General features: G+C 38.1%; 1 protein-coding gene and 1 long non-coding RNA gene across 14 annotated transcripts; one reads left to right on the top strand and one right to left on the bottom strand.

Annotated features, from left to right (window-relative positions):
- Positions 1 to 515: 515 nt before the first annotated feature.
- Positions 516 to 6,217, bottom strand: LOC113276302. Of its 13 annotated transcripts, none has more exons than XR_003324274.1 (10): positions 6,011 to 6,217; positions 5,526 to 5,831; positions 3,897 to 5,431; positions 3,725 to 3,790; positions 3,443 to 3,615; positions 3,246 to 3,348; positions 2,458 to 3,154; positions 2,196 to 2,265; positions 1,806 to 1,929; positions 516 to 1,437 (listed from the first exon to the last, which is right to left on the bottom strand). It is a non-coding gene; the product is annotated as an uncharacterized LOC113276302 (long non-coding RNA). The 13 variants fall into 13 exon arrangements; XR_003324275.1 differs by having other exon boundaries at positions 1,813 to 1,929; XR_003324271.1 differs by having other exon boundaries at positions 516 to 1,929; positions 2,458 to 2,558; positions 2,982 to 3,154.
- Positions 6,218 to 7,163: 946 nt separating this feature from the next.
- LOC113272986 lies at positions 7,164 to 8,684 on the top strand. The gene is made up of 6 exons (XM_026522764.1): positions 7,164 to 7,223; positions 7,312 to 7,512; positions 7,769 to 7,921; positions 8,026 to 8,073; positions 8,168 to 8,303; positions 8,599 to 8,684. Exons 1-6 carry the CDS (start codon positions 7,164 to 7,166, stop codon positions 8,682 to 8,684), a joined length of 684 nt encoding a protein of 227 aa, XP_026378549.1.
- Positions 8,685 to 19,178: the final 10,494 nt, after the last annotated feature.

Below are 19,178 nucleotides of genomic sequence, written 5' to 3'. Positions count from 1 at the left end.
TACTACCTTCTTGGACTCCTTAAAGGCTGAAGCCATGAAATCGTCTTCTTTACCCAATGGTAATTCTAACAAGTTCTCCTAACACACAGTCACAAAACGAAAAATCTCAAGGATCAAATCTTTTGGTGGCTTAAAATTTGTACTTGACTTTGACATGCAATTGAGATCTACTTTTTGCAACTACAAATATGTTATATTTGAGGCACAAATTAGCCGCGCCTCATAAAATATGTTTCACGACTTAAAATCTGCCTTGTGAGAATAATTCCGTTGTGTCTCAAAGTACACCATCGTGACTCTTAAGTAGCGCTCGGGACCTGAATTTGTTATGGACTCAAAATTCTCATTGTCACCCATAAAGTTGTGAACGTTAGCAAAAAATTTCATGTGAGCCAAAATTACCAGGTCAAATCTGTCACAAGGAGCCGAGCCTATCGTATACTGTGAACCAAAACCTTACTCGTGAACCAAATTCATTAGTATCTTAAAAAATAAAAATTCATGGTAACCCAGAATTTATGCCGTGCCCCAAAATTTCAAAATCAAATTTTGGCCAGGATGTATCATGTGACCCAATTTGCTTCTTGGCCCAAAGTGTTGTCCGCTGCCTGATTAAATTTGGGTATAAAAAGTGTACCGTGGAGGCTTTTAAGATGGACGAGGGTCCCTCTTTTAACAACTTTACAATCCTTGAAGGTGGAGTATTCATCCACACACCTTCCACAGCCTTAGATACAGCAGCTTTAGCCAAACAATCAGGCACACAATTGGATGCTCTGAACCTATGACTAAACTGCAAATCATCAAAATAAAACAAAAAAGATTTTATCTCTGACAATGGACTGTAGGTACCAGCAAGGGGTTGCTTCTCCTCTGCAGCATTGGATTTGCATACTCCGACTCACTTTCAACTACCACTCTGCACAATTTGAGCTCCCTGGCCAGCATAAGTCCTTCTCTTATTGCTTGAAGCTCTGCCATATTGTGCAGCTTTAAATCTTCCAGATGTTTAGCAAATGCAGCTTTAAATCTTTCAGAGTCGTCCCTGATAACTCTTCCCATACCAGCAATACCCAAATCATTAGAAGCCCCATCTGTGTTGATCTTAAAATAACTCAATTTAGGCACATTCCATCGGACAAGTAGTTCCACCGTTCTATTCTTAGCCTCTTCTATCTTTCGGTTCTTATTAGCCATAAGGAATTCCTTAGTGTCTTTAACAGCTAAGTTAATGACATTCTTACAAACCACATTCTTCTTTTGAAAATAAAAAGCATTTCTAGCTAACCATATATGCCAGAGAATATGGACAAATAAGCACCGCCAATCCAAATCAGAATTGCTGATCTTCTGCGTACAATGTTCTTTGAATCAAGTGGGACTAAAAGGTTCCAGATGAACTTTGATGCCACAGTAATTGTACACCATGCTCCAAACCTGTGAAAAAACAGGACAATTGAAAAAAAGATGAAAGTTATATTCTAAATCCTGTCCACACAGAGAACAACAAGGATCTTCGCCTAAGTGTCTTCTGTACAATCTTTCTTTAACATTCATCTTATTGCTAACTAATAGCCAGATAAAATTTTCTAAGTTTTTGGGGGCAATGGTTTCCAGATGAATCTCCACTCCTTGTCATAGACAACGCATTTTTGCTGGGAAGTGACAAGCTTAAAGTAAGCACTCTTAACTGTCACTGCCCTAGACTTGTGAAGTGGCCAAATCATTTTATCATCAAAATATTCAGCCACGGGTAAAGGTATCGAAAGAATATCTTGAGTAACATCCCTAGTCACAGCATATACCATGTACCACGGGTATAAGAAGCCTCCTCCTAGTAATGAGAAACTTTATGAAGGAATACTATATATAGGATTCATAAAGCAATGTCAGTAACTTCCTGTTCCCCTTTGAAAACCACATCACAACCTGAAAGCAAACAAACACAGATCAGTAAACAATATGTTAAGACCGGTGAGTTTACTCTCAGTGACCGCAAAATGCAAGCAAAAAATCGTATTTCCGTACTCTGATTACATTGTGAGAAACGTGCTACCAAGTAAATACTCGTGTTTTTCGTACTCCAATTAATTAAAGGTGCAGGCAACATACTCTTAATTAGAGAAATGCAAACAAACCAAACTAAGTAAAGGAAAGCCACCTATACTATCAATCACCAACATGTGCTTTCTAACCTTGAGTATTTTCAGGCTCATGAGAACTTTCAAAGATGTAATTTCCCCCTATAGACACTGTTGGCTAAACCTGAACACGAAAATATTAGGGATTCAGTGAATTCAATGCGTTTTTCAGATTCCAATCAAGCCTTTGTAACTATAGAAAAAATTCTATGGTTGTTTGGGTGCTTTCCCTCGGTATATGCAACTATTTAGAAACATTCTTCGAAAATGAGTTAAAGGCGGACACTAGTAGAAGAGAAGAAGAAAAACCGCCGACCTTATGAGTTCCCACATTAGATTGCTCCAGGAACCCTTCTGCCATCCCCAGTGAATCATAGTTTCTCGACCCTTTGCTGATGCAAGCAAATCTACGTTTGGCTAACAGTTAGAAAAACATTAAAATAAGATGGGTTGGCTCGGATTATCTTTTTTCTTAATCTCGATAACCAAGGATGCCCAAACAACATCTACAAAAGCTTACAGGAATTGATATTGATTTCAAAATCTAATTAACAGATAAAAAGAACCTCTCAATTTCATAATCATCGCTTTGTTCGTCCTGAATTAACACAACCACAGAAAACAGAACTAGTTCATGTTCAAATAGTAATTCAGTTATAAGCTTTTCTATGGTAAATTTATCAAGCGGCATTCATTCTGTGGTGACATTAAAATATTGTGTTTAAAGTCACGACGACTAAGTGGCAAATGCATATAGAAACGAGGGCATCAGAAGAACAAAACAACGAAGGAGAATACTCGAAGGTGTGCGAAATGATGAAATTAGTTTAGAATGTTGACCTTTACCATTCAAGGTTGTTGTTGGTACATAGTTGGTCGGCAACGTTAAATGCACAAAAAGAAAAGGTTGGCCTGGATTTTCTTGGGCATTCGAACAACAGCATATACTGAAGTACTAACATTGAGGAAGGGTTTCTTGAGTAATAACTCTCCAGCATCCTTTCAAGGGGATTCTGCTGTAAGGTATTATATAAAACAGTTAAATGCGAACTATTTTCAGTAAATGGTGACTCAATAAGGTTTCGACTATACGTCGAGGAGTACCTGTCATATCTGTGAGGCTGTAAAAGGGATAGGACCCCAGAGGCTTAAACAAAAGTTGTCCCAATCACAATTACTGAAAAATTCCAGGATACGATTAAAGAACCTGCAAATGTACAGTCAAACACCTTTGGGTGTGACGTTCGATAAATTTGAAGTCATAAAGAGCACAAAGGTGGGAAATCTGGACTTCTAGTCACCTCATGAGACCCAGCAAAAGAATAAATATGTACGGTACCAACGTCTCAAGAGCATAGGTTGAAATCAGGACATGATGAGCACCCAAAATACAACTCTCACAATACATGCACCAAGCCTTAATTAGTATAATGCTGCGCTCAAAAAGATGGTTTTGGTCGATCAAATGTCCAACCTACAGACATAAGGATTTCTGTTAGCCAAGGCGCACAACTCAAAATGAGTCATGAAGGATTTCTTCTTCGAAACAGAGATTACACATAGAGATAAAGTTTAATGTTTACCTCCTCGAGGATATTTCTACCCCTATGTTTTGCGCGAGGCCTTTTATTATCTTCACCAACAAAAGCCTAAAAGGATGAATACAAAGATAAACCTACAGCTTAAAGCAAGAACAACTAATAACTAATTCCCTTTCAAATTAGGAAAAATCGGTTAATAAACTTAAAGAGATACCTTTGCTTGAATGTACTGAACCTCTTTTACATGGAATTCAGCAGTATCACTCTTCTCTTCATTCTTCAACATAATATGAACTTCATTAGCCCATGTATCTTTCACGTTTGGATAACCACCAAATGCGGTCAAGTCAATGTCCCCATCTGGTAAGTTGTTCTCAGTGGTACCGATCCAAATGTAACCCCAAGAACATAAGACCGATAGGTATCACCTAATCTGAACCACTGATCCATAGTTGATGAGATGCGAGCTCTTAATTATTGCTTTTTCTGTCACTTATTTTTTCCAAACATCAGACAATTTGAAGCTAAGTTTTCGGTTACAAGTTCTTACGAAGGTCATCCTCAACCATCCTATCCTCCATATTCATCTGATCATCATTTGGGGATGTGCCAACATAAAAGGGATTGAGGTTTCAAAACCAGACACAGGAAAGAGAGAGTTCAAAGAGGCTGTGCCAGCAATCGCAGGTGAATGAGAAAGGAGACGACCTTGGCAATGGTGCGGAGCTGCCAAGAGGAGTTGTTAATGATCCAAATGAAAACCCCGTTGATGCAGAAGGTGTAGAACCAGCATCAGTTCTTAAACCCCAGAATGAAAACCCTCCAGTTGAGGCTCCAGAGGCAAATTCAGAACCGAAAACAGGAGACGGAGTAGACTGAGACTCGAACTGAATAAACTAATTTGCAGTTGTCTCAGAACTGAAATAACCAGCAGTTGTAGAGAAGGATGTTGAAGAACTTTGACCAAACCCAGGACTTCAACCAAATGGATTAGCAGCAGGGGCTAAATTACCAAATGGAGAACTAATAGAGCTCACTGCAGTTGAGCGGTAAAGCCGAAGGTTGGAGAGGGAGCAGAAGACCCAAATGGACTCAGTGTGCTATTAGTAGATGTTGCAGCCCCACTTCCAGATTCAGCAGTGGCTGCCTTTGCGGTGAATACAGATGATCCAGTTGTAGATGCAAAAGGACTTGAGTCTGAGATTTGTTATTCAAGAAGGGGGACTCACTGCACCCGGAGCATTGAAATAAAAAATGCCGTTCCCAGTACTTGTAGTAGTAGATGGCGTGTCCCCAGTAGAGGTTAGATTGCCAAAGGGTGATGGCTGCTTTATTTTACCCTCTAAATGCTTATCCTCTGAGACAGACGATGGCAATTGCAGTAGTTGAGGTGAATGAAACAACAGCTGTGGTAGACCTTTAACCAAACTGGAACGGCACTGCAGGGGTTGCTGGTAAGGTAGATATACTGCTGTTAGTACTAGCAACGTTGGATGGGTTGGTGATGCCATTGGCAGCAACAATAGTGGTTGCGCTAGTGGTATCTAAACTTGTATTTAGACCATTGGAAGCCTCTGAAGCTACAGTAGTAGGAGCACAGAACAAAGAAGTGGTCGAAGCAGATAAGTCATCTGAGCTTGAATTAGTAGGTGCTCCAAATGTGAATAGGGGTGTCGATGATGGTACAGGAGAGGAAATGACATTTTCTGGCACTCCAAGTGCTTTTTTCAACGAAAAAAGAGCCTTCTTCTATTTGGGATGAACATCAAAACATATACAAATTAGCTACACTTACACCTATCATACAATAGAGCAAACAAAAGTGTTTTGCATCCGAAATCACCTGTGTAATTGCTACATTTTTGTTCCATATAATTTGTTCGAGCTATCCACTCCAACATTAAACAATGCAGGAAGTTCATCTACAGCTATCCACTCCAACATCTTAACAAGCATATACCATTGACCATCACAATCCAATCCCAAACCTTCATTTATGAAATCTGATCGAGAACAAAATTAGCAATTCAACATGAATGCAATGTGTGGGTGGGTATTAGATATGAGAACCCAATTTTGAGTTACATCTACAAGAAATTGCAAATTACTTCCGATCCAGAAGCAAGTTTACTCAGCATCAAAGTTTAAGCTGAAACAAGGAAAAAAAAAGAAGCTAGCAATCAAGACAATATGATTCTCCTTTTCACAAAGAAGGGATAACCCATTCATTTATGGGTAGGAATCAACTCATACAGATCAAAAACCAGCGAAAATCAGATGAAAAAAAATAAAATGAAAATTAGGGTCTCTGAAAATTCGAAGAAATACCTTTTGATGGCAAATCAAACATGGGACCAGCAATCCTAACGGATTTCGCTGGGATTAATCACCGGCCGCTAACCTGAACCACTTCAACTTAAACATTACCTTCTGACAAAAATTTTGATTTCGAACTGAAAATAATTTGCTAAACCCTAGAACAATTTCAGAGTAAACAACAAATGAAACATTCTTTTCTGTAGGTTGAATTATCTGGAAAATAATATAATACTATTAAACATTCTTTTTTGTTTTTTCTGAAAAGTAAAAGAAATATCAAATATTCATTTTTATTTTTAAATAAAAAACAAAAATAAAATTATCGACAGGGGCCCGATAAATCAGATATCTCTCTATCTCTATCATCATCATGTAATGAAAATAAACAGTAATTGGAAAAATATGCGGGGGTAATTTAGTCAGCAGAGTTCAACACCCCATAAATGCTGTAATGATTAGTCCTTTTGGACTCATCACTGTCAAAACAAATCTAGGAGAGGTCAGCAGACAGCAGCAGAAGGTGAAGAAAATAAAATAAACTTTTGAGACCTAGGTCCACCATCGTCAATGGATTAATTATTCTTTATCGTCAATGAATTTATGATTCTTTAACCTAATTAATTGCTACACATCTTCCATAAAATGATAGATAATTATGAGTACATTTTACTAATTAATGATCTAAACATGAATTTATGTTGTCCGTTATTTATTTTAAGATGTAAGAAGTAAACTGAACTAGGCTGATAATTAATTCAATGAAATCTACTCAAATTCATTTCATTTTTCTACATTTCATAATGTTGAACTACACTAATTGTACAACCATTTGACAAGTTTGATGATGGTGGTTTATTATTAGCTTGTGTACTTGTTTGAGTTGAATTTGTATTCTTGTTGTGATATATCTCTTTCTTTTTGAATCTAAATACAAAAACAATTTGATGATTATGCTAAATTCTAGATCTAAAATTGTGATTTAGTTCTGACGTTGATTTGTGCACTTTTGGTCCTCCTCATGTCAAGAATTTGACCTATACAAGAAATGACTTCCCCCTTGTAGTACTAAATCAGTGTCAGCTTTGTTAGTTTTTCTCTAGGATCTAAATTTCATTTATGATACAATGATTGGATACTCGTTTAATTTTTATGCAGCAAAACTATGAATGTCTCGTTGGATTTGTTTGAAGCGTATCTCTACTTCAATGGGCATGTGCTTATGGTATTTACGCTTGCACTAGTCTGTTGAAGTTTGTTTTTTATGAACACATTTATGCCTTGCTATAATCATCAGGAATATGTGCATGCAGCTCTTGCTTCTTATCTCTTGGGAATGTATGAGGTCATTCTTAACAAGAAGAAATATCAACCATGGAGATGATCGGCTCTTGGGGCCAACCCAATCGATTGGGCTATTTGTGGTTGTCATGATATTGGTTATGCTAGGTTGTGTTGGTGTCTTCATGGCTCTACTAGAAAATCTATCGAGGACATGGCCTCCAATCATACCCGTAAGCTATCGATCTTTAAGGACTCATTAGATATAGTGAAATAAGTTCATGTTATTTTTCCTTAACAAGATCATTTGTACTAAAGTGCCATGCATATGTTTCCTACGAAAGGGTGACTAATCAAGTTTAATAGCTAGGGAAAAGACTTAAAATAGAAAGGAAGATTTAAAATGGAAAGAGCTCTCATGCATGCACCTTGTTCATTTGGGAAACATGTTGTAAGCCTTAGATTTAATTGAAGGTATTGTTTCATCAGGTAATTGTCTATCCAATTGCTATACTCCTTGTACTAGCATATCTAGGGATGCTTAATGATTTATGGGAGAGGGTGAAAGGGATGTTAAATGTATGGAGAAAGCCAAGGTTTCAAGATCTGTTTTTGGCTGATCTCTTGTCCTCGATTCCCAAGGTGGGTATATATCCATGGTTGTGTTTGCCTTTTGTCCAGCTTTTCGCATTTAATGTATTTGAATTTCGTTTAGTAATAGTACAAGTTATTAATGTAACTTGTAGGTATTTGCTAATGTGGTGTGTTCACTGTTTCGATGGTTTAACGGCTCGGTAATAACTAAACTAATTCAATTTTAAGGAATGGTGTATGTATATGAGATTTAGGGATGTGTTATGAGTACATGTTCTATGAATGAAATTGTAGGGTGGCAGAACTGCATGGCAAGATGATGGAATGTGTGGTGACCACTTTATACTAGTTACCGCGGCCATGTCCCTCCCTTTCACGATTCGTCTCATCCAATGCATCAGAGAATGGAATCGTAAATCGGCTCTCAACGGTAACTATCTTTTACTACAATCTATTCGACTTTGCTCGTCTTTCTAACCTTGATTCATATGTTTAAAAAATCATTTGAAAAGCATCTATCTTAATCTCCTGCTAGAACTGCACTTTCAAACACAAAAGGATTTGGTTTTACAGTATTATGTAATGCATGACAAATGTCAAAGAAAAAAAGAAAAGCTAAACTTCTGAAAATTTTATCCTACCACCATACAAACTGCCAACATTTAGCTACAAGGACATGTAATAATTGTCTTTCTTTGTGTTTTTTATGGTATGTTCATATGCAGCTGCCAAATACACTCTCTCCATCGGAGTGTTAGTATTTGGTGCACTGGAAGCTGCCAAGAAGATTGGAAGGGTTCCTTTCTGTTAAGAATTTGGTATTTCTTCCTCTTTCGTATAACCGATTACAATGATTTATATAGGAATCATTACGTGGTAAACAAATAACTTATTTCCTAATACGATTCTTTCTCAAAACTAACATAAAGAGTCCCAATTACGACATATTCCATAACAGTCTCGAATTCTTACCGAGCTGGGAAGTCTTATTCTGTAAGACTTTCCTAATCAATCTCTAAGAGACGTGTATAGCTGAGACTTTCCTAATCAGTCTCAGATACGCGTCTCAACACCGTGTCTCAATACCCCCCTTAAGACGGAGCATGCAGGTCACAAATGCCCATCTTGGACAAAATAGCATGAAACTGAGCTTTCCCCAACGACTTTGTGAATATATCCGCCAACTGTATTGTGGTAGGAGTATAAGAAAGTATAATAATCTTCTGTATTACCGCATCCCTGACTAGATGACAGTCCACTTCAATATGTTTCGTTCGTTCATGAAAGACAGGGTTCATCGCAATATATAATGCTGATTGACTATCACAAAGAAGACTCATCGCTTGTGTATGGTGAACTCCCAAATCTCTGAGTAATTGTTTCAACCATTTTAATTCACATGTAGCCGCCGCTATGGAACGATATTCTGCTTCGGCCGAGCTACGAGACACAGTTTGTTGCTTCTTAGTCTCCCAAGATACTGGTGAATCTCCAAAAAAACCAAACCATCCCGTCAGTGAGCGCCTAGTTAAAGGACAACTTGCCCAATCCGAATCACACCAACCTCTCAAGTTTAAACTACTATCAGAGCGCAACAGAATTCCTTGTCCAGGATTCTTTTTCAAATATCTAACCACACGAAGTGCTGCTTCCCAATGCTCCATTCTAGGTCGTTGCATAAACTGAGATAAGATATGCACTGAGTAAGCAAGATCTGGTCTGGTGACAGATAAATAGATTAAACGCCCAACCAATCTTCTATACTTTTCTACATCATTAAGCAAATCTCCTGTTGCTAAAGCAAGACGATGATTTGTTTCCATAGGAAATTCTGCAGGTTTCGCACCCAATAAACCTGTCTCCATTATAATATCCAACGCATATTTTCTCTGGCATATGTAGAAACCCTGTTTACTACGAGCCACTTCCAATCCTAGGAAGTATTTCAATTTTCCTAAATCTTTCATCTTAAAACATTGACCCAAGTATGCTTTAAATTGTGTAACCGCAACTAGATCATTACCTGCAATAATCAAATCATCAACATACACCAGCACATTAAGTTGCATCTTTCCCTTCATCATAGTAAAGAGAGAATAATCTGAGTACGATTGCCGAAACCCATAATTCTTCAATGCAGTTGACAGCTTCGCAAACCAACACCGCGGTGCTTGTTTTAGGCCATACAACGATTTCTTCATCTTACACACCATATTAGGATTACCGTTAGAAAATCCAGGTGTTATTTTCATATATACTTCCTCTTCCAAATATCCATGTAGGAACGCATTATGCACATCCATCTGATGCACATCCCACTGTTTAGCTGCAGCAACAGCCAAAAACATACGAACAATTGTCATCTTTGCCACTGGTGCAAACGTCTCGTTGTAATCTAATCCTTCAACTTGATGATTTCCAAAAATCACAAGTCTCGCCTTTAAACGCACCAAAGTACCGTTTTCATCATACTTTTCCGTATATATCCACTTACTTCCTAGAGCCTTCTTACCAGGTGGCAATTCTGTTAGATCCCATGTGCCTTGTTCTTCTAAGGCCCGTATTTCTTCCGCCATTGCTTTCCTCCAACCTGGATGTTTCATTTCCTCTCTGAAATTTCTCGTCTCAGACTTTGCAGACAATGCAGCAATATAATTTTTATGCATGTCAGAAAACCTGTCACAACTAACATAATATGTCAAAGGATAAGGTGTACCTGAGGATGATGACTGTGATGATTGAGAGTGAGATGGACTATTTTCTCTAATGGTGTGTGTCACAAAACCTTTCAGCCTACTTGAGGGGATCTTCTGACGCTTGCCCTTACCTAAATCATTGTTGACAACAACGGCATCTGTGGCTTGTCTGTCATTGTTCACAACTGCCTGATTTTCTGACGCTGTAGTCTGATGCTGAACTGCCATATCTTCAGCAGGTGCTGCATTCTGTACTGCGACATCTTCATCAGGCGCTGCAGTCTGTACTGCAACATTTTCATCTGTCTGTCGTTGTATTTCTGCAGCTTCTTCACCGCCAGCAACTATGTAATCTTCGTCATCACTCCATTCTTTACCATCACGATCTGTCTCAGGTGAAGTCCCAGCAACATCAGTCGCTATATGACTTCTAGTGCTCCCCATCATGTCAGTCTCAACTATATTACCATTCAACTCAGTCTTATATGGAAACTGTGTCTCATAGAATTTGACATCTCGAGACACCATAAACTTTCTTGTGTCTAGATCATAAACTTGCCATGCCTTCTTACCATATGGATAACCGAGAAACACACACCTTCTTCCTCGACTAGCAAACTTATCTCCTTTGATACTTTGATCATGTACATAACATAAACATCCAAACACCTTCAACTGTTTATATAGAGGTGGTTTTCCAAACAATACTTCATATGGTGTTTTATTATTTAGGATAGGTGTAGGCGTACGATTTATCAAGTACGCTGTTGTCAATGCACAATCTCCCCAAAACCATTTCGGCAAGCTTGCTTGAAATCTTAAAGCCCTTTCTACATTCATTATATGTTGATGTTTTCTCTCTACTCTTCCATTTTGTTGAGGAGTACCTACACATGATGTCTCAAAGACTATTCGATTAGTCTTAAAATAACCACGTAATGCATTAAATTCCGTTCCATTATCACTTCTAACAATTTTAATATCTTTGTTAAATTGACGCTTCACAAGAGCAACAAATTCACGAAATATTGATTCAACCTATGTTTTATTCTGAATTAAATAAATCCAAACACCTCTTGAAAAATCATCTACTATTGTTAGAAAATATTGAGCTCCACATGATGAATGGATCTTATAAGGACCCCATAAATCTATATGAACTAAATCAAAAATACAATTCGATTTACTCAAACTACTAGCAAAACTGCTTCTACGATGCTTTGCCCGGGGACAAATATCACAAGCATCATTATTCTTCTTAATTAATCTACTCACACCTTGCAACTTCTGCAAAACTTTCTCTGAAGGGTGTCCCATACGTTGATGCCACAACTCATATGTATCTTCATGCACAGCCATAACTTCAACATGCGGCACACCACAGAAAATATATAGTCCACCTTGTCTCTCAGCCACTCCAATCATCCTCCTCGTAGACCGGTCCTGTATAAGACATAATTTGTTAGTACACTGAATAATACAACTCATCTCATCAATAAGTTGTGTGACTGAAATTAGGTTACAGGTTATCTTGGTACATAAAGCACGTTTTCAAGTTTCAATCCACCAGGAAGAATCACAGTTCCTATTTTCTCAGAGATGCATACTTTCCATCAGGCAATCCAACCGAACATGCCCTAATATCTCTTACATTTATCATGTTAAGAAGTTCATACGTAACATGGTTTGTTGCTCCTGTGTCAACAATCCAAGATGTTTCATTCTTTTTACCTTGTAGATGAGAACCGACTTTCTTGAGTTTAAAAACTCCATCACCTGTTGAACTTGTGCTGCTGTAACTCCTACTAGACGTTCATCAGCTGATGACGTACCAGCACTATCCTTTGCCGAAAATGCAGGTTATGAGCACGACAGGATTACCTCCTTGTCCTCTACCTCCTCTTCCAGTACGTCTTCCTCCAGTTCTTCCTCCTCTTCCATTCTTTGGTCTGTCTCCCCACCATTCTGGATATCCAATGATCTTAAAACAGCCATCATCAGAGTGTCCTTGTCTGCTGCAAGTTTTGCAGTACTTGGTGGGATCATAAGCACTATTAAGTAGGCGTTGATCAGCTTGCACCTTGAAGCCATAACATTCTCCTGCATCTCTGTAGGCACTACTCCATCTCCAATCTTCAGGCGTTCTGAGTTCACAATGGTTTGATATGCAACATCTACAGACGGCAATGGTTCCCTTGCAAGCAATTGTTCACGCAAAGAACTGTATACAGAATCTAACCCAATCAGAAAATAGTGCAAGAAATCTTCTTCTCTTAACATACTTACCTGAGATGCAATATTACAGTACACTGTCCACACTTGCATTGGGTATCTTCATATAAGTCACCATCTCATCCCATATTTTGTTCAATCTTCCAAAATATATAGCAACTCCCTCTGTTTTCTTCTGTTTGCAGTCACTTAAAGATGCTTTTAGTTGACATATTCTTGTTCCACTAACAACACAAAATCTTCTCTTCAAGTGTGCCCATAATAGACTTGCATCCTCATAATCTCCCAGGTTGATCTTACTGACAACTCAACGTGTTACCAATCCATGAACCAACGTTGATTGCACCATTCTTCTAACTGATCTGGATCTCAGGTCGCTTGATGGTTCCATCAATGAAACCAATTTTCTCTTGGCTATCACGATCTTCTTATGGCTCTAGCCCATTCATCATAATTATTCCCTCTCAGAACTATTGGCGTGATGATAGTTCCTGGTCCATCACTCGATCCTAGATGATATACAAGATTCTTCTTCTGTGTATCATATTCCACTATCTTCCCTTTGGATGATTCAATTTCACTGACCATCTTTAGATTTTTTTTTTTTTTAGGTTTTGAAACTGGCTCCTGATGCCATGTTAAGAATTTGGTATTTCTTCCTCTTTCATATAACCGATTACAATGATTTATATAGGAATCATTACGTGGTAAACAAATAACTTCTTTCCTAATACGACCCTTTCTCAAAACTAACATAAAGAGTCCCAATTACGGCATATTCCATAACAGTCTCGGATTCTTACCGAGCTGGGAAGTCTTATTCTGTAAAACTTTCCTAATCAATCTCTAAGAGACGTGTATAGCTGAGACTTTCCTAATCAGTCTCAGATACGCGTCTCAACACCGTGTCTCAATACTTTCATTTTTGTTGATGTTTCAAGTTCCATAGCTTCATTCATATGGGATATCTACGTGGACTTGGGCTTTCTACGAAGGTAAGGATTAGTGGTCTTTAGTAATTAGTTTCATTAGTGGTGTTTCATATTTGGTAATAAATGTTGCTAACCTCATGATATAATTTAGGATCAACGACCAAGAAAGCTTTCCAAATAACAAGCCGTCATATGTGAAGTGGTCATTTTATTGTTGGTTCGTGGGAAGCGACTTGGTTCTACGATTCAATTGGTTGTGGAAGATTCTTGGTCCAAACCATTCCCTCTTTGTCTTCGGCTTAGCAGTCATGGAGTTGTATCGACGGTTTCAATGGGTCTACTTCCGGATAGAGAGAGCTGCACAACCATTACAAGGAGAGATACCTACTACGATGTCTCCGTCGTCGTCGTCGTCCTCGTTCTCGTCCCTAACAACCCCACTACTTGCTGACACCACCTTACCCTCTGGGACAACCTTACCTACACAGACTTCCCTATCCCCACCTCCAACTATCCCCATAAATGTCGAGCCTATCCCACCACCCAATCCGTTACCTCTCGAGGACATCTTTCCTCCTCAAACCAACCGTCTCACAAGGACTACCTCATTGGTAATAGCAATCCCAAGTCAGGATGAACAAAGACGAAGCAGCTCCCTATAATGTGTGCTTGGGAAGCTGAGTTAATCAGGTGGTTAAAATTAAGAGCTTATATTAGTATTGTGGAAATTTTTGAGGAACTCAAATTTGGTTCATATCTCTTCTAGAAACCCGTCATTAAGATTATATATGTGTAGCCCAATTTATAAGATCTATGGTTGAGATTAGTAGTTTAGATTGAATTTAAATTTTTCATAATTTGTTTAGGACTGGATTAACCTTAATTAGTTAAGAATTATTAATATTTGGGGATTTTAATAAAGTGCCACACTTTCAATTTCATGTTTAAGAAACTGCCACCGTTTTTTTCAGAATTTATTTAATACCACACGTTTGACCTTTTCCAACCAAAAAAACTATTGACGTCAGTTAGTACATAGGTGGCAGTTACCCATCCTAGTAAAAGACATCTACACCCTCAAATCTTCTCAACCATTCACCGACCCAAAACTATCGACAACATCTCTATTTTCGGCTGCTGTCAGTGCCCATCTTGGGTTTCTTACTCTTCTTGATTCAACAAAACCCTTGTCAGTGCCCATCACAAAGTCAGTCCAACAACTACCCCTTTCATTACCAATTCAAGCCAACAGAACCCATGGGAATTACATCAACACCAAGTTGTTTTCTTAACTAAGTTTACTGCCAAAACTTGCCCTGAATCACCATATATTTCTCTGCCCCCATCAATCTCATAAAATTGCTTTAGACTCATATGAACCCAGCCATCAGAACTCATGGAAAATACCTCCACAAGTAATTTTCAGCAACATCCCTTGTGCACAGGCTCAACTAACAGAAACTGAGCTTGAAGAGGTGAAGAAAAAGTCATTTAGGACTTTTATCGAACACCTGATGTGCCATTCTCATCTTGCTGTAACATTGAACTTTCTATAGCTTCAAAACTCACCCAAACACCTGCAAATTCAATTCACAACAAACCCATAGTTCAGAAACCATTCAACAATAATAAATCTCCAAATCCAATCCCAATTATCAACCAACAACACCATTATCTTCTCTGGTTCAATTGGTCTTCAAAGTCCATCAACTGCTCAACATTTCGTACTCATTTCAGCCTGCAAGTCGAACTATAAAAGATCTTGATGGACCCTGGCAAATACCCATCGTAGACTCCCAAAAATCAGACACAGAAGCAGCACATTTCCACCTGAGTTTCAGCTCAATCTCTTCCCCTTTTTTGGTTCCGAACGCCAGCAAATTCACCATATCCATCTCCTTCTCATTCGTACCAACCTCTTCCAACCCATTACCATTCATGCTAGCAAATACCCAATTGAAAGCTTACCATGACCACCAATGATTACCTCTGGATTTTCTTGCTTTCGATTTAAGAACCCTAACAGCAATCACCAATTCTATCAATCAAATTGAAACAATAATAGAAATTTTAATTAAACCCAATCACCAGATTTTTCTCCTTAATTCATCACTCAATCAATTTTCCCCTCTTAGCACTCCCAATCTTCTAAATTCATTCATGGAAACCTGTACGGGCAGCGGCACCAGAAGAAAGGCAGGTTGTTATTCTTTTCTTTTTTTGTTTACCGGTGATAATGATGGTGAACCTGCGACTAGTATAACAGGGTTTTCAAGGGTAAATATGTAAATCGCGGAAGATTCTTTTGACTGAGTCAGCGAAAAAGACCAAGTGTGTGGGTCCTGACGGAAAAACTAACGGTTGTGGAATTAAATTAATATTGAAAAAAACGGTGGCAGTTTCTTCAACATGAAATTGAAAGTGTGGCACTTTCTTAAAATTCCCTTAATATTTTTGCAGTAGAATACTAGGGAAAAAGGAAGAGGGCAGACAAAGAGAAAGATTTTCATTGATTAGAGTTCTTGGGTTACATGGATATAATAGATGTATATACCTAGAGATGGGGAAACCAAAAGTCATCTGTTCTGGGCCGCACACCTATGGGATGTAAGCCCTACAACACTACCCCTTGTGCGGTCCAATAGAACTCTATACGCAGTGCTTCATATAAAGTTCTTCGAATATAGTTCTTCAAATGTTATCCTCTCCTTGATGACTTGTGCCTAAATCAATTGCCTCATAACTTTGATAAGGAACAACCCATTGGGACAAAACCTTGGTACAACTATTCACATGTAGTACTTCACATGTTATCTCGTACTTTACATGTAGTTCATCACATGCAATATGATCTTCAAAGACCGGCGAGTCTAAGTTAATTGCCTCGTTAAAACTTCGTCAGGAAAACCCATAGGGACAAAACCTGAACTAAAGAAAAAGAGTACAATATTAAGCAAACTTAGAACATAGTTGGACTCGCATATGTTGCCTCATTAAAACCTTGACAAGGAAACCCAGTGGGACAAAACCTTGACGAAGGGGAAAGAGTACAACGTGACAGATGCAAGTAAAGGTGATCCGTTGCAGATGATCACTTTGCTTCGTTGAATTTGATTAGTTTCTTCACAACTTCTTAGGCAGAAAATCCTTCTGGAAAAGACAATAGCCTTACTTGGGAAGTTAATTCCCGGTGTTTGTTGTTTTCTAATTAAAAACCTTCCCGAGCAACAAAACCCTGTGGGAAAAAGTAACCTCGGTGAAGGAAAATACTTCAACACACCATTAGATGCTCCCCCTGATGTCAGGCAATTTTCATTAGTCTAATGCAGTCAAAAGGGGTTTATCACACTTTACTTTGGTGACATGAATGTTTATAAGACCATGTTGTTGATTCTGGAAGTTACGTTGCTTAACAGAATATCGCGTTTCATTTCTTTGATCCAGATATTTTCATAATATCAACGACGATCTTTATGTCTTCAACGTTCAACATACTTGATGTTTTTAGTGTTGTCTCTCTAAAAACCTTGTTGAGTAACAAAACCCTTTGGGAAAAACTATTCTCGATCGAAGGGAAAAAGAGTACAACACATCTTCAATTTCGAAGTAAAATATGTCGACATCATATCCTTGGATCCTCCCCCTGATGTCGGCATCTCCCCTGATTATTTTCAGAGTTGTTCCAGACTGTTCCTTTAGTCATGTACTTTTCGAAACTGAGTATCGGTAATGACCTAGAAAATAGTCTATCGTATCTCCCCCTGATTACTTTAGTTGGAGAAGAGATTATTGTTCCTTTATAATCAACAACCTTTGGATTGCACTTTCCTTAGCATTCCTTTTTATGTCTTTGCATGGGTAAAACAAATTTATGTCAATGGTTACTTTTAAGTACATGATTATATTCACTATACCATTCCAATGATGTTGCATTGGCGCTGAGCTATATCTATCTAACAAGTTCATTGAGTATGTAACATTTGGTCGAGTACATTATGCTAAGTACAATAATGCGTCTATTATACTTAGATAAGGAAAGTTCATCTCCCGACACAACTTTTTCATCTTCCTTTAGACGAATTGGTCATTTATGTACATTTGAAACTCGACTAATCATGGGATTGCTAGCAGCATGCACGTCCCTGTTAAATTGCCTGACAATGGACATATGCAAACTGGTGGAATAATATACCACAAGCTCGGTCTTCTAGTTTACAACATAGATAAGATCGAGATTTCCCAGTATTTTCATTTCAACTTCATATTTTAAATAGCTTATAAGATCTCTTTTACCATTAAGAGTACTTATCATGTCCATACCGTTGACATAGATAACTATAATTCTGAATCAGGAACTTATTTAATACGCATGGCACGAAACCTTACTTGTTTATCCCTTCTTAATAAAATAGTCACTTAGACGGATATGCCACATCCGCCTGATTGTTTAAATCAATAAGTGAGTGTTCCAGTGTAACTGCAAACACACTCTGTGGTTTAGAGTCATTCGACTTGGGAAGCAAAAGGCCATCATACACTTTTGCAAATATCTTTGAGCCTAAATCTCCGGAGATATAACCACATCTACTATGTTTCAAGTTCTTTTGAAACTACCAAGCAAACTAATTAACTGAACATTATGATGTTCAAAAGAGTAAGCGATCCAGGAGTTTGTGAGAAACCTCGCGCCACAAGGTGATTCTTTATACCTTAATACCTCATTCTTCTCACTACACTTTGTGAAAAATAACCACATATGTCCCACAGGCTTTACACTAGGTTGGTTAGCACTACCACACCAAATACCCATATATTTGTCAAAGAACTAAGTTCTGCCTGGATTGTGTAGGCCAAATATGTTATTTATTTGAAATTAATCAAAATAAAGCATGGTTCGATCTCATTTTGCTCTACTTCTGGAGCAACTATTTATGGATTATATCATCATTGTGCACGCATGATCCTTCCATTGACTCATATATGCGTTCTCATAATCCGTCAGGATTTCATTGTTCCCTAGAATCATTTAAAACTTCGGAGCGTCCTCCAGTTTGATTCATGGACATATTCAGAGACAATCTTATGGGATGATTTCTGATGATATAAATAAGTTGTGCCTTACTCACCTACTTCCTTTCTAGGTGAGGATTAATTGATCCAAGTCGTCTCTCCAACTTCCTTTATGGAGCCACGGCCTCAACCACACTTCCACCGAGTGTAGTTGCAACACCTTAGTCTATGGTGTATATCTCGTATTGAGGATTTGTAACTTTGCAGGTAGGTTTGCAGCTGGTATGTGTGATCTCATCACTTTAGCAACATCAGTGTACATTCTGAAATTTGGCTAGGCAATTTTTTTTTTGTTGTTGTCATTAGATGTGAAAATTGGTTGCTACTATGATACACACATTACATTGTATATACCAGTACCTATGACCAGGTATA

The sequence above is a fragment of the Papaver somniferum genome, chromosome 4, assembly GCF_003573695.1.
Source record: "Papaver somniferum cultivar HN1 chromosome 4, ASM357369v1, whole genome shotgun sequence".
In the NCBI taxonomy this organism is placed as follows: domain Eukaryota; kingdom Viridiplantae; phylum Streptophyta; class Magnoliopsida; order Ranunculales; family Papaveraceae; genus Papaver; species Papaver somniferum.
The sequence above is the reverse complement of the archived record's forward strand: the minus strand, read 5'-3'. Positions and strand labels throughout refer to the sequence as shown.

Bases quoted from the DNA above. Each gene is read 5' to 3' on its own strand.
- LOC113272986 (XM_026522764.1), top strand. From the start codon at position 7,164: ATGAATGTCTCGTTGGATTTGTTTGAAGCGTATCTCTACTTCAATGGG. The intron at 7,513-7,768 runs GTAAGCTATCGA...TTGTTTCATCAG, and splicing joins CATGGCCTCCAATCATACCC to GTAATTGTCTATCCAATTGC. The intron at 7,922-8,025 runs GTGGGTATATAT...TGTAACTTGTAG, and splicing joins TCTTGTCCTCGATTCCCAAG to GTATTTGCTAATGTGGTGTG.